The sequence below is a fragment of the Neoarius graeffei genome, chromosome 16, assembly GCF_027579695.1.
Source record: "Neoarius graeffei isolate fNeoGra1 chromosome 16, fNeoGra1.pri, whole genome shotgun sequence".
Taxonomy (NCBI): domain Eukaryota; kingdom Metazoa; phylum Chordata; class Actinopteri; order Siluriformes; family Ariidae; genus Neoarius; species Neoarius graeffei.
The window spans coordinates 165704-182339 of NC_083584.1; the positions used below are offsets into that span (position 1 = coordinate 165704).

General features: G+C 42.3%; 1 protein-coding gene across 3 annotated transcripts in view; it reads right to left on the bottom strand.

Moving 5' to 3' along the window:
- p3h4 (prolyl 3-hydroxylase family member 4 (inactive)) overlaps positions 1-16636 on the bottom strand; it is a 41544-nt gene that overhangs the window by 11008 nt on the left and 13900 nt on the right. For 2 of the 3 annotated variants that reach the window (XM_060942288.1, XM_060942287.1), the window contains exon 2: positions 5627-5776. The exons of the other annotated variant lie outside the window; for it this stretch is intronic. In XM_060942288.1, the coding sequence (XP_060798271.1) occupies positions 5627-5776 (150 nt within the window). The remainder of the gene's footprint in view (positions 1-5626; positions 5777-16636) is intronic. 3 annotated transcript variants of the gene reach the window in all.

The window sequence follows — 16636 nt, forward strand, 5'->3', positions numbered from 1 at the left end:
GAACTTAGTTAAACAGTAAACTTCAGGGTTAGAAAAAAGCCCGTCCAAAATGAACTGCTTTGTTCTAGCCATGAACTGTTCAAGATCAGGGAAAAAAATCGTCAATATGAACATTTCTGACATTCTTTGTTTCACTCAGAAAATTTTTAATATCTTCTACGGTGTAATCTAGAGTAGTGTAGCCACTCTTGCACAAACTACAATCCACACTACAGTCAGGCCCTAAATCGCTTTCTATCGTAGGTTTACTTTGGCCTCGTGCAGGCTTCTTTTTTGATTTAGCAAACTCATCACTTTGTAAACGCTTACGAGTTTTGGGGGGCACTTTAAAAACATTAGGTTCATCCTCTGCTTCCATTTGAGAACTTTCATCCTCTGCATCAATCTCATCCATCAGATAATCATCATGATCTACTGCTCCACTAGTTTGGGGAATATCTACACTTTTGGGCTCAGCTTGGGATGCACCTTCCCCTGCTGGCTCATCAGGGGTACTATGCAGGGGGCTTACCTCGACCGAGGAACTTTCCCCCTCTCCTTCTGTCGGAGCACTATTAGCTTCTGCACCCTCCCCATTATTGGGAACATTATCACTGGGGGTTTGCTCGCTATTAGATTCCCCCTCAGCGGGAGTACTACCCATTCTGTCTGGGCAGGCCCGCACTAAATGGTCAGTTTGGCTGCAGCCTAAACACTTCATCAAACAGGAGGACACATAAACCGAATAATGAAACCCCTCTACCAGCACATTCAGAGTAAAATCTAAATTTTTGTTATCTTTTATGATCATGTACACAAAACGTCTGAACGACACATGTTTAAGGAGTGGATTGTTGCTGGAAATCGCTATCTTCCTTATGGGTGATACCAGTTTACCATGACGAGATAGAGCTTCAATAAGGATTTCATCCTTAATAAAGGGCGGAATATTGGAAATAATTACTTTTTTAGAGGGTGCTGATAAAGGGAGCACTGAGGTGAAAGCACCATCAATTACTACTCCCCTTTCAACCATTTCATTTGCTAGTTCCACCGTCTCAAGAAACAAAATGACTGCCTTGTTCATACGGGCTGCAGAGAGAATTTTGTCGTGACCGACCATCTCACCAACAGCCAAACTACACTCTTCAATGCTGGCTTTTGCTGCTATTTTAATGGCATGCCGCCGCGGTAAAGACCCAAAACTTCCTGTGCCTGAGGCCGCCATGCTCCCAAATCAGGGCAGACACCTCGGCAAAGAAATAAAACAAAAAAAAAAACGAACTACTCCAAATAACCCACCCAAACTAAACCTTAAACAATAAAAATAATAAAACAAGCCATACAAAAAAACGGAAAAAAAAAATCAGCAAAAGAGACGAGAAAAGGTAGAAAAAGTAGTGAAAACAATGGCACAGCAGCCACACTCAGCACCACTCACGCACTCGGGCTCCGCCCACTTGCTCCGCATGCACACGAGACAGAGAGAGAGAAAGAGAAGGAGAGAGAGAGCAGGGAGACAGAGAGAGAGAGAGATAGAGAGAGCAAGAAAGAGGGAGAGAGAGAGAAAGAGAGCAGGGAGACAGAGAGAGAGAGAGAGAGCAAGAAAGAGGGAGAGAGAGAAAGAGAGCAGGGAGACAGAGGGCAAGAGAGAGAGAGACAGAGAGAGAGCATGGAGACAGAGGGAAAGAGAGAGAGCAGGAAGACAGAGAGAGAGAGAGAGAGAGAGACAGCAAGAAAGAGGGAGAGAGAGAAAGAGAGCAGGGAGACAGAGGGCAAGAGAGAGAGACAGAGAGAGAGCATGGAGACAGAGGGAAAGAGAGAGAGCAGGAAGACAGAGGGAGAGAGAGAGAGAGAGAGAGAGAGAGAGATCAGAAATCACGGCTCCCAATAGAGCAGAGACTGAGTGCATGTGTAACATCCAACAGAACAAAGCTGCATAGTATATCTCAGCCTGTAACAGCCTGAGGGACAATGGGTTTTAGAAACACACACGGATCTTTGCACTGATTGGTTACTTGCTTATAATCAGTACCAAGCAAAAGTTTCTACACCCCTACTTTACTCATCTACAGGTGTTTATGTATTGTGATGATTCTCTACACTGTAGAACAAAACTGAAGACATCAAAACTATGAAATAACATCTGGAACAAATCTGGAATTATGTGGGAAACAAAAAAGTGTTAAACAAAATAAGTTTGGTATTTTAGATTCTTCAGTGTATCCAACATTTACCTTGATGACGCTTTGCACACTATTGGCATTATCTTAACCAGCTTCATGAGGGAGTCACCTGGAATGCTTTTCAACTAACAGGTGTGTCTCATCAAAAGGTAATTAGTGGACGAGTTTCTTACCCTCTTAATGCGTTTGAGATCAAACAGTAAATAGTAAATAATAAAACACAGTAAATAGCTCTATTACACAACTGTAGTAATCCATATTATGTCACGAACTGAACACCTATGTAAAAAGAAATGACATCCATCATTACTTTAAGACACGAAGTGACTTAATAAAAAATAAAGAAAAAAACGTTGCATTAGAAGGCGTCTCCAAACTTTTGACTGGTCCTGTTTGCGTTTTTGCTGTAATTATTTTACGGCTTTCTCTTTTTGTTGCTATTTTTACGCTTTGGTAACTGCTGTAACAGTTGTGCTAATAAAGCTCCTTGAACTGCATTGACAAAGACAAAAAACAGAAACAGACAAAACAGCAACAGATCCAGGAGACAGTACTAATGACCTCCTGTAATCAAATTAACTCAATAGGAGTGTATTTCACATCTCTCTTAACACAGTAGGAATGATCTCCATCACTGAGACCGATGAGATTCGCATTTCAGTGCACTGCCAATGATCCGGTACATTCAAGAGCCACACAAAGCAACTGTGATCCCCCCGGACTGGGGTGAGATCCAACAGTACTTGATTCAACACAATGTGATTCAACGTGATATGATGCTATGCAATTCAATATGGTACAGACAGTTTGATTTTATTTCTTTGATTCTTCTTAAGATTTAACAGTCAAATGATTTCAGGATGCTCAGGGTTAACAGTGATCGCACAGTGTGCTGTGACTCCGGCCAGCAGATGGATGTGCTTTACACTTTCATCAGGTTGGTTAACTCGGTAGTGAACAGAAAACAGTGATGCGGTTTCTATATGAACAATAAAAAAATTTAAATAAAAATCACCTTTCACAAACAGGTATTTTATAACTGCTTTCAAATATAAAAAAGGTAAACAGGGACTTTTATTTTGAAACCCCATTGAGCCATGACTCAAACTCATGCAAGAACAACCAGGGACAGCAGAGGAGATGAGAGCACACTGGAGACAGAGTTTACAGAGGAAGCAATTGAAATATAAAATTATTGATCAAAACTTACTGGTCACATTTCTCAATAAACAGAGCCTCTATACGAATAATTATATATTAATAAATTGGATTTTACTGATGTTAGAAATGATGCATCACGATTTCATCCCAAATTGTATCTGATACACTTTTTTAATCTGTGTGATCGCATCATGACCTTTTATGTTGTGCACGATGAGAAGCTGTGAATCTTACCAGCCCTACATCACAGTGCAGCTCCTCACGTGCACTTCACGTGTGCAGAACAGAGCCCCATACATAACAGAACACGGTAATACATTAGCCTGATTTTTGATAGCTTTAACCATACAACGTCTGTACCTATGAACGACAAACGTGTACCACCAAAAGGTTCTCCACTGTAAGTGTAAGGCAACGTCTCTCAAACACCTGACCACTGAACAATGAAATCTGTATCTTTATTTCCATAAGATAGATGGGTTTTTATCCAGCGCTTATTTTTTATTTGCTTTTTAAAAAAATAACGTGGGATTATTTACTAATACATTTTACAGAAAATATTCACGAGAGTTTCACATAAATCAAGTTAAAATAGTTGTATTAATCTACTCACTTGTTGGACAGGTGACAGTTTGTGTCATGCAAGGGCAATAGATAGATGCAAGTGCAGGAAGAGTTGTATTGAAAACACGCAAGCAGATCCAAAACGGAGACAAAGGCCGAGCGGAAAACCAGGCAGTGGTGGACTGAGACACAGACAGGATATCAGAGGAATACAATACTCTGTTAAAACTGTTAGTTATAGGTCACGTTTCCGTTTCTGGTTGAGAGTACGTCGTGCGCATTCTGGCTGCCGCTTCTCACCAGAGCTTTTTTTTTTCCCTTTCTTTTTCAATTTTCATTTTATTTTATTTTTTTTTCTGTGTGTTTGTGTAGTTTGATGTTTGCTTGAGTGTTTTGTCCGCCGGTTGTGGTGTAGCTCCGGACCCAGTTTCGGGCGTTGGTTCCCTCTAGGCCTTGGTTCGCTGTGGGTGATGCCTGTGCTCCCAGCTGTGGACTGCAGTGAGCTTGCTGCTCATTTAACATCGTGGTTGTCCAGCGCTCTGTGCTTTAATGCTTGGTGTGATGTTCCGAGCGATGTTGCTCGGTGGTGTCACGGCGGCTGTGCAGGCGGTTTGGGACACACCAGCGCTCTGCGTGGCGGAGCTTCTGTGCTCGCTTTGTGGATCCACAGCGTGGTGTTCGAGCGATGTGGCTGACGGCGTCACGGCGGCTGTGCTGGAGATGTGGGACTCGTTTTCATGCGCCTTTTGGTGGGACTGTGGCTGCTACACCACTGGAATTACATCCTGACTCCTACTTGGTGGACTTTTTATTTTTTATTATTTATTCATTTATTATTTTTTATTATTATTTTTTTCTTTGTCTATAACTGTAAAGCGTCCTTGGGTTTCTTGAAAGGTGCTATATAAGTTGAACTTATTATTATTATTATGCTGTCTGTTGTTGCCCAAATGAGGATGGGTTCCCTTTTGAGTCTGGTTCCTCTCAAGGTTTCTTCCTCATGTCGTCTGAGGGAGTTTTTCCTTGCCACCGTCGCCACAGGCTTGCTCATTGGGGATAGATTAGGGATAAAATTAGCTCATGTTTTAAGTCATTCAAATTCTGTAAAGCTGCTTTGTGACAATGTTTATTGTTAAAAGCGCTATGCAAATAAACTTGACTTGACTACTCACAGTCCAAAAACACAAACAGGATCAAAACCAGAAAAATATCACAAAATACAAGGCTTTCACAAAGTCTGTGTGTTACTCAGAGTCCTTATATAAACATCTGTGCTGTGATTGAGCTCTAATCGGGAACAGGTGCATGGGGATTAATCCTAATGGCGCTGTGTGTGGGCGTGAGAGATGAAACCAGACAGCTGTGTGACGTATGGAGTGTGATACTGGACGGTAACTCTACAGTAGTGCTGTAAAGTGAAAGTGCTGGTTCACTGTTGTCCCCCAGGCACCCAGCAGAGTCACACCATAATAAATGTGGTGGTGTTTCTGGCGCATGGCATGCGACGTCAAATAAAGGAATAAATAAATATCGTAAAAACACGACGACAACACAATTTGATGGTTCATTCATGGTGCTGTAATATTATTATTCTATTCAAGGGGATTTTGTGCTCTTGTAAATATTTTGCTCACAAACTCATCAGGAGCTCCACTTTTAGGCACTGACTAAAGATATATATTACAGTATATACACAGCAATGGAAAAAATGAAGAGACCGTGTGTGTGTGTGTTACCTCGTGCTTTTTCTCTTCCTGGTCCATTAAATACTCTTCAATATCAAAGAGACTTTTGTAAAAGTTCATGTTTTTGGAGATTAGCGGGTCCCCCGGGTTACGCTGGAGATACGTGTGTGCTGCTGATACAGCTTTCTCCAGATTATTCATCTACACACACACACATACACACACACAGAGATGAGTCAATATCAGAAATCCCTTAATGGATGGCTTATATTTCTCCACATGTATATAGTGTTATATATATATATATATATATATATATATATATATATATATATATATATATATATATATATAAAAAACACTATATACATGTGGATTAAACATACACACAGTCCACTTTAAGCAGAAAGTATATATCCTTTCTGCATAAAATAGAGGATATTAACATGGTCACACAAAGATGAAGTTTATCTTCCAGTGGTGAACGTGTATATCACAAGTGAGTGAAGTGAAAGAGTGAAAATATTTTCAACAGGAGAAGATAAACTTCATATCTGCATACCACCATGTAATGTTCTTTATATTATATGGACACATCCACAAAAAATGTGCAAATTAATCAAAAGAATTTTAATTCTGAACTAGTTCGCCATTTTGACAATGGGCATTCAGTCAGCGGGAAAACACTGGGAGTGACATCATCGGAGTGAAATATTGGGAATTATTATTCATACAGGACACTTTTTCAAGTCAAGTCAACTTTATTGTCAAATATGCTATACATGCTCGACATACAGCACAGATGAAATATCGGTCCTCTCTGACCCACGGTGCAAACAGGCAATGCAATAAATAAAAAAATAGAATAATTGAAAAAAAACAAACAATATGAACAGTATAAACACTCTAGATAGGAACTAGCCAGACTAATCACTCAAACAATATAAACAGTATAAATAAACAGTATAAACACTAGATAAGAACAAGACAGACTAAACACACAGACAATTGAGGTACAACCCCAATTCCAAAAAAGTTGGGACAAAGTACAAATTGTAAATAAAAACGGAATGCTATGATGTGGAAGTTTCAAAATTCCATATTTTATTCAGAATAGAACATAGATGACATATCAAATGTTTAAACTGAGAAAATGTATCATTTAAAGAGAAAACTTAGGTGATTTTAAATTTCATGACAACATGTCTCAAAAAAGTTGGGACAAGGCCATGTTTCCCACTGTGAGACATCCCCTTTTCTCTTTACAACAGTCTGTAAACGTCTGGGGACTGAGGAGACAAGTTGCTCAAGTTTAGGGATAGGAATGTTAACCCATTCTTGTCTAATGTAGGATTCTAGTTGCTCAACTGTCTCAGGTCTTTTTTGTCGCATCTTCTGTTTTATGATGCGCCAAATGTTTTCTATGGGTGAAAGATCTGGACTGCAGGCTGGCCAGTTCAGTACCCGGACCCTTCTTCTACGCAGCCATGATGCTGTAATTGATGCAGCATGTGGTTTGGCATTGTCATGTTGGAAAATGCAAGGTCTTCCCTGAAAGAGACGTCGTCTGGATGGGAGCATATGTTGCTCTAGAACCTGGATATACCTTTCAGCATTGATGGTGTCTTTCCAGATGTGCAAGCTGCCCATGCCACATGCACTAATGCAACCCCATACCATCAGAGATGCAGGCTTCTGAACTGAGCGCTGATAACAACTTGGGTCGTCCTTCTCCTCTTTAGTCCGAATGACATGGCGTCCCTGATTTCCATAAAGAGCTTCAAATTTTGATTCATCTGACCACAGAACAGTTTTCCACTTTGCCACAGTCCATTTTAAATGAGCCTTGGCCCAGAGAAGACGTCTGCGCTTCTGGATCATGTTTAGATACGGCTTCTTCTTTGAACTATAGAGTTTTAGCTGGCAACGGCGGATGGCACGGTGAATTGTGTTCACAGATAATGTTCTCTGGAAATATTCCTGAGCCCATTTTGTGATTTCCAATACAGAAGCATGTCTGTATGTGATGCAGTGCCGTCTAAGGGCCCGAAGATCACAGGTACCCAGTATGGTTTTCCAGCCTTGACCCTTACGCACAGAGATTCTTACAGATTCTCTGAATCTTTTGATGATATTATGCACTGTAGATGATGATATGTTCAAACCCTTTGCAATTTTACACTGTTGAACTCCTTTCTGATATTGCTCCACTATTTGTCGGCGCAGAATTAGGGGGATTGGTGATCCTCTTCCCATCTTTACTTCTGAGAGCCGCTGCCACTCCAAGATGCTCTTTTTATACCCAGTCATGTTAATGACCTATTGCCAATTGACCTAATGAGTTGCAATTTGGTCCTCCAGCTGTTCCTTTTTTGTACCTTTAACTTTTCCAGCCTCTTATTGCCCCTGTCCCAACTTTTTTGAGATGTGTTGCTGTCATGAAATTTCAAATGAGCCAATATTTGGCATGAAATTTCAAAATGTCTCACTTTCGACATTTGATATGTTGTCTATATTCTATTATGAATACAATATCAGTTTTTGAGATTTGTAAATTATTTCATTCCGTTTTTATTTACAATTTGTACTTTGTCCCAACTTTTTTGGAATCGGGGTTGTATTCCACCTGACGTCACAGGGTCACGTGACGCCCCGGTGTCCGCCATTTTGAACATCAAGCTACATACTAACGCTGCAGACAGAGAGGGAGAACCAGCTTGAAAAAAAACGTGTTACAGACACCTAGAATAGATTAATTTGTCAGTAAGCACTCTATAAATAACCATGGTGTTTGCTTGTTGTGCTGTGGGCTGCCACAACAGACAGGGACAGCGTGCAGGACGCTCCTTTTACCGGTTTCTAGTGATGGGAATTTCGGCTCTTTTTCGGGAGCCGGCTCTTTTGGCTCTTCTTACTATAAGGAGCCGGCTCTTTCGGCTCCCAAACGGCTCCTGAGATTTTATTTTTGATTTAATTGCTGCAATTAACTAGTTAATTAATTACATTATTATTTATATTTTATCAATAGGATGTTTTCCATTTTATTTTTTAGTTTTTGTAGCCATTGTAAAGCTTTGTAAAGTATAGCAGTGTAACAATGTTCTAGCTATAGAAATAAAACTTACTTACCAATTAATAAATTATTTTCTCACAAACATAATGCAAAACTGTGTTATATTACCAATATAAAATACACAGCTGATTTTCCCCTCCTCAGGTGCCTCACAGACTCCTCTCCCCTGCGCTCCACAGCTTTAAGCGTTACACCAATTTTCCTATTTTCGCAGCTGTGAATGACATCAACCCCCCCAACCAAAAAAAGTAGGCGTACACCATGCTACTTTTTTTCCTTTGAATGGTAATAGACAACACAAAGACGCAATCGGACAGCAACTTTTTTTGTGAAAGTCTCTCTCTCTGAGGCACCTAAGGACAAAAAACTAATTCGGCTCCCCAACTCGGCTCCCACCGAAGAGCCGGCTCCCGTCGTTCACTTCAAAGAGCCGGCTCTTTGAACCGGATCGTTCGCGACCGACACATCACTACCGGTTTCCTACTGACCCAGACAAGAGGGCCAAATGGATTGCAGCTGTGAAGAGACAGGATTGGGAGCCAACAGAGTACTCCAGACTTTGCAGTGATCATTTCATTTCAGGTTAGTTTATCAGTTAACGCAATTTTGATAAAATATATAGCAAAAAGTAAATGGGTCAGTGTTTGTTAACCCATCTGAGCAGTGAAACAAGGCAGTGTTAATTTGTCTAGGGTTGCATGTAGCAGACATCAGACATAAAACGCAATAACAAAGGCTAGAAAGAAACGGGACACAGAAATAAATAAACAGGGCTCCATACCAAGGCAGGGTACAGTGTTTGTGATAAAAGACCGATCCAATTTAACACGAATCACAGCTTACTTTCTTGTTAAAATGTGCAAAGGTCTCCACCATCTCATACCGCCTTGCACTGAAGGACTTAAGCGTGCCGTCCAAAATGGCTGCATCACGTGACTTGGTCACGTGGGTGAAATACCTCAATATAAACAGTGTAAACACTAGATAAGAACTACACAAACTAAACACTCAGACAATATAAACAGTATAAACACTCTAGATATGAACTAGGGCGGCACGGTGGTGTAGTGGTTAGCGCTGTCGCCTCACAGCAAGAAGGTCCTGGGTTCGAGCCCCGGGGCCGGCGAGGGCCTTTCTGTGCGGAGTTTGCATGTTCTCCCCGTGTCCACGTGGGTTTCCTCCGGGTGCTCCGGTTTCCCCCACAGTCCAAAGACATGCAGGTTAGGTTAACTGGTGACTCTAAATTGAGCGTAGGTGTGAATGTGAGTGTGAATGGTTGTCTGTGTCTATGTGTCAGCCCTGTGATGACCTGGCGACTTGTCCAGGGTGAACCCCGCCTTTCGCCCATAGTCAGCTGGGATAGGCTCCAGCTTGCCTGCGACCCTGTAGAAGGATAAAGCGGCTAGAGATAATGAGATGAGAATGAGATATGAACTAGACGTAGACTAAACACTCATATATATATATATATATATATATATATATATATATATATATACACACACAAATTGGTTCAAATAACCAAACAGTCAAGGGCACTTGAGGTGTGTGTGTTGGGGGGGGGGAACTGTGAGGATGACATGTCAGATGCTGAAGGGGGGGCAGGGGGGTGTGCGAGCAGAATCTGTGGCAGGGGGCAGAGGGGGGAGGAGGGGCAGAACAGGGAGGGAGTTGAGCGCCTGACCGCCTGGTGAAAGAAACTGTTCTTGAGCCTGCTGGTTTTGGCCCGGAGACTCCGCAGTCTCCTCCCCGACGGCAGCAGACTGAAGAGGCTGTGAGATGGGTGGGTGGGGTCACCTGCAATCCTGATGGCTTTGCGGGAGAGGCGGGAGTTATAGATATCCATTCGAGAAGGGAGAGAGACACCAATGATCCTCTCAGCTGCTCTCACGATGCGCTGCAGTCTTGCAGCAGGACATGGTGCAGGCGCTGTACCACATGGTGATGCAGCTGGTCAGGATGTTCTCGATGGTGCCTCTGTAGAAAGTAGGGCTGCACGATTATGGAAAAAATGATAATCACGATTATCTTGATCAAAATTGTAATCGAGATTATTAATCACGATTATTCTTGATGTTAGGGAAATCACTTAAATTTTATTTCACTATATTCAAACAAACAATATGAACAGCTTTCAGTGCAGAATGAAATTTAAAAGAGAAATTCTAATTTCCAAATGACAAATAAATGAAACTTATCCAAGAAATTACCAAAGGATGAAGGAACTGAAAACTCAATTGCCACAATTACATAGCATTATACTGAGGCCTACAAGTTTTTAGCTAGAAAGACCAGCCTATCAGCATGCTCTGGCTTTAAACATGAGCGAAGGCAGGTCACAACATTGCCTCCAGTGCTAAATAGTCTGTTGTTCCGACATAGTTAGCTTTTCTCTCTCACCTCAATCTGTTACCTACTCTCACGCTATCACCCCTTGAAGAAGAAACCGCTGCACTGAAGCTCTGCGCACTTGGCCAGTGTTACCAGATACTGCTGACGTTTTCCAGCCCAAAATATGTTCAAAACCCGCCAAAATGCACTTAAAACCGCCCAATCTGGCAACACTGCCTTGGCTTGCTTGCTTGCTTATTTAGGCGGCGTAATGAAACCTTACATGCGTCGGTTCGCCCCCTAATGGTTTGGCGGAGTACTGGTCAAAAAGTGCTTGATCAGATTGCAGCAGAGCTCGCATTTTAAATGGAAATAAATCGCGATTTTCATTTAATTTAATCGTGGCAGCCAAAATCGCGATTTTCGATTAAATTCGATTAATTGTGCAGCCCTAGTAGAAAGTGTGCATGATGGGGGCCGGGGCTCTTGCTCTCCTCAGTTTGCGGAGGAAGTACAGACGCTGTTGGGCTTTTTTGGCCAGTGATGCGGTGTTGGAATAAAAACATGTTCTATTCCCTTCTAGCAGATTTATTGATAGCATGCAATATTGTTAGCATATCGTTTATCCTATGTGTAATCCAGCCACTGGGGGTGCATAAGCGGACTCTTGGTGCCGGTCCCAAGCCCGGATAAATGGAGAGGGTTGCGTCAGGAAGGGCATCTGGCATAAAACCGTGCCAAATCTAACATGCGGATTGAAAGGAGAAATACCATACCGGATCGGTCGGAGCCCGGGTTAACAACAACCGTCTATGCTACTGTTGTGCCAAAACAGAGAAGGAGAAAGAGAAAGAGAGGGGAAAGATTAGGAGAGAGCGTGAAAGATAGAAGGGAAGGAGCTTAGAATTGAGGGTAGGAACACTGAATGTGGGAACATTGACTGGCAGAGCGAGAGAGTTAGCAGGTGTGATGGAAAGAAGGAAGTTGGACATTTTGTGTGTGCAGGAGATGAGGTGGAAAGGAAGCAAGGCCAAGAACATTGGAGATGGATGCAAGTTGTTTTATTATGGAGTCGATGGAAAGAGAAATGGTGTTGGTATTGTTTTGAGGGGAGAGTTGGTCAGCAGTGTGACTGATGTGAAGAGAGTGTCAGATAGAGTGATAGGCATGAAGTTGGAGATTCAAGGAGTGGTAATCAATGTTGTGTGTGCGTACGCCACACAGGTTGGATGTGAGAATGAAGACAGAGTTTTTCTGGGAAAAGATGGATGAAGTGGTAGAAAGTATACCAAGGGAGGAGCACGTGCTGATAGGAGCAGATTTCAACGGACATGTTGGCGAAGGAAACGGAGGAGATGAGGACGTGATGGGCAGATATGGTGTAAGAGAGAGAAATGTGGAAGGGCAAATGGTGGTTGATTTTTCAAAGAGGATGAATTTGGCAATAGTCAATACTAGAGCTGGGCGATAAATCGATTTTATCGATTAATTGGAATTTACAGTTAAGGACGATGCGTTTTCATGAAAATCGGTTTTCTCTCAGTTTTAACTTCTGCCACCAACGCTCCCCTCTGCGCATGTGCAGAACGGATAGGGCAGCAGGGATGGATCGGGCACTGACACTATTAGCCCTCCTCCCGCGCGCTTGCCATAGACACACACAAACAACATGGCAGCGATTGGGGGAAAGGTGCAACTTGTGCCCAAGAAAGGAGTAACTTCCTCCGTGATCTGGAATTGGTTTGGTTTTGCGGCGTCGGATGCAGACCAAACAAGTCCTCATTGTAAGGTGTGTTTGAAAATGGTTGCGTCCAAAGGAAGCAGCACGACGAATTTATTCCAACACCTTAAACAGAAGCATGCAACGGAGCAGGAGAAGTGCTGCTCCCAGTGGAATGAAAACAGCTGCAGCACTAGCACACCATCCAAAGTAAAGCAAGCAACCGTCCCTGACACATTTTCAAACTGTGTGCCTTATGATAAGAATGGGGCGCGGTGGAAGGCAATCACAGATGCTATTGCGATGTTTATTGCAAAAGACATGGTCCCCATACATACAGTGGAAAAGTCAGGATTTTTTTTCCCTATTTTGTCAGTTTTATTGAAAAGGACAATTTTTTTTTGAGGGGGCATTTATTTATTTAAGTTTGAGGGTGCATTGTGTCAGTGCCAGTTTGAAACTAAACTATGTTGGAGAAAGCTTTCCAAAAGTTACTGTATGTTCTCACTGTTTACAATGGCATTGTCTGCCACCTCATCTACAAGCATGTTTTTTGGATTCTTTTTGGTTTCTGGTTGCACTTTAACCCCAAAGGGGTAATTTAAGTGAAAAAAATAAAGGTAAAACTTGTTTTGAACCATTTCTTTGTCATCTGTAGTTTGATTTTTAGTAGGGGGAAAAAAATCGATTAAAATCAAAAATCGGATTTTTTGTGAAAAAAGGCCATATCGCCCAGCTCTAGTCAATACATATTTTGAGAAGAAAGAGCAGCACGGGGTGATGTTTAAGAGTGGAGGAAGATCTACACAGGTGGACTACATACTCTGCAGAAGGGGTAACCTGAAGGAGATTGGAGACTGTAAAGTGATGGCAGGGGAGAGTGTAGCTAGACAACATCGAGTGGTCGTGTGCAAGATGAGCTTGAAAGTGAAAAAGAGGAAGCGTGAAATAGTGGAGCTGAAGATTAAGTGGTGGAAACTAAAAGAGGTTGAACATCAGAAGGAGATTAGAGAAGAAATGAGACTAGCATTGAGTGGTCATGGAAGTCTGCCAGAAGATTGGGATACTACTGCTATACTAGTAAGAGAGGCAGCAAGGAAGGTGCTAGGGTGGTCATCAGGAAGGAGGAAGGAAGACAAGGAGACATGGTGGTGGAACAAAGAAGTGCAGGAAATTATAAAAGAGAAGAGAATAGCAAAGAAGAATTGGGATGATCAGACAGACGAGGAAAGCAGACGGTTATACAGAGAGATGAGACAGAAGGCAAAAACAGCGGTAGCAAAGGCGAAAGCAGATGCATACCAGGAGTTGTACGAAAGACTGGAGACCAAAGAAGGAGAGAAAGACCTGTACAGATTAGCTCGGCAGAGAAACAGGGAAGCGAGGGATGTACAGCAGGTAAGAGTGATGAAAGATGTAAATGGAAATGTGCTGACAAACAGAGTGTATTAAGAAGGTGGAAAGAGTACTTTGAGGATTTATTAAACGAGAATCCAAGAGAGAAAAGGTCACATTTGTTGGAGACAGCAAATCAGGAAGCAGAGTTGGTTAGTAAGGATGAGGTGAGGGCAGCCATGAAAAGAATGAAGACTGGGAAAGCAGTCAGACCAGATGGTATCCCGATTGAGGCTTGGAGATGTTTGGGTGAGACTGTGTCTGGTAGGAGTCTCATTGCATCACTCCTGTGGAGGACAGCCCCATGTGGACAGTTGAAAGTCACACTTGGAGGACGCTCGACACTTACAGTAATGCTTTTATGGCTGAGGACTGCAGTTGACTTGCTAACTTTAGGACTGCAGTTGTCATGAACAGTTTTGCACTCAAGTTTCCATCAATGAAGTGTTTATAACATCAACGAAACTGACTTCACGTTAAAACTGCTAATGTTATAGTCATGTTGTCTGTTGTTGCCCAAATGAGGATGGGTTCCCTTTTGAGTCTGGTTCCTCTCGAGGTTTCTTCCTCATGTCGTCTGAGGGAGTTTTTCCTTGCCACCGTCGCCACAGGATTCATCATTGGAGATAGATTAGGGATAAAATTAGCTCATGTTTTAAGTCGTTCAAACTCTGTAAAGCTGCTTTGCGACAATGGTTGGTGTTAAAAGCGCTATGCAAATAAACTTGACTTGACAGCTGTGGAGTTCCTAACAAGATCGTTTAATAATATCCTAGAGAATGAGAAAATGCCAAATGAACGGAGTGTGCTTGTCCCAATATACAAGAATAAGGGAGATGTGCAGAGCTGCAGTAATTACAGAGGGATAAAATTGATGAGCCACACCATGAAGCTATGGGAAAGGGTATTGGAAGCAAGACTGAGAAGAGCGGTAGCAATCTGTGAACAGCAGTACGGGTTTATGCCAAGGAAGAGCACGTCGGATGCAATTTTTGCTTTAAGAATGTTAATGGAGAAGTACAGGGAAGGCCAGAGAAAGCTACATTGTGTGTTTGTAGACCTGGAGAAGGCATACGATAGAGTGCCGAGAGATGAGTTATGGTATTGTATGAGAAAGTGTGGCGTGAATGAGAAGTATATTAAAGTGGTGCAAGACATGTATGAGAACAGTGAAACAGCAGTGAGGTGTGCAGTTGGAACGACTGAATGGTTCAAGGTGAAGGTGGGACTTCATCAAGTATCTGCTTTGAGTCCTTTCTTGTTTGCCACAGTGATGGATAGCTTGACGGACAAAGTGAGGCAAGAGTCACCATGGAACATGATGTTTGCGGATGATATTGTGATATATGGTGAAAGTAGAAAGGAGGTTGAGCTGGATTTGGAGAGGTGGAGGTATGCATTGGAACAAAGAGGAATGAACATGAGCAGTAGCAAAACAGAATACATGTTTTTATTTAACCTTTATTTAACCAGGAAAAGTCCCATTGAGTTACAATAACTCTTCTCTCAGAGAGTCCTGGCCAAGACTGGCGGCAAAAAGTTTCAAAATACATAAAAAACAAGACAAAGTTACATACTACACCACAAATCCCATACTATACATACTAAAACACAAACAAGACATTACACTTAATATGACAAATAACAAGCTAATACAGACACACAACTTAAAGGGCACCTCATCTCATTATCTCTAGCCGCTTTATCCTGTTCTACAGGGTCGCAGGCAAGCTGGAGCCTATCCCAGCTGACTACGGGTGAAAGGCGGGGTTCACCCTGGACAAGTCGCCAGGTCATCACAAGGCTGACACATAGACACAGACAACCATTCACACTCACATTCACACCTACGGTCAATTTAGAGTCACCAGTTAACCTAACCTGCATGTCTTTGGACTGTGGGGGAAACCGGAGCACCCGCAGGAAACCCACACGGACATGGGGAGAACATGCAAACTCCACACAGAAAGGCCCTCGCCGGCCACAGGGCTCGAACCTAGAACCTTTTTGCTGTGAGGCGACAGCGCTAACCACTACACCACTGTGTAAAGGGCACCTCGTTAAAAACAATTACACTGCATCAATGAGAATGGGGATGAGAGTGTAGTGAAGATGCAAGGAGTAGATGTAAAGAAAGTTGGTGAATTCAACTACCTGGGGTCAACTGTGCAGGAAAATGGGGGCTGCGATAGTGAGGTGAGAAAGAGAGTGCAGGCAGGGTGGAGCAGTTGGAGAAGGATTTCGGGAGTCATTTGTGATAGGAAAGTCCCAGCAAAAGTGAAAGGTAAGATGTATAAGACAGTAGTGAGACCCAGGGATCTACACTAACTTTTTTTTTCAGGAGCACATGTGCTCCTAAGTTAAACATTTTAGGAGCACAGGGAAAAAAATGGGGGCACAAGAAGGTTTTCATTTTAAAGGTTTATTGCAGCGCAAACCTTAGACACACAAACACATAAAACGCAAAATTCAATTGAGAATGAATGAACGAATGAATGAACAAACAAATGAATAACGAACAACTGAATGAATGAACAAACAG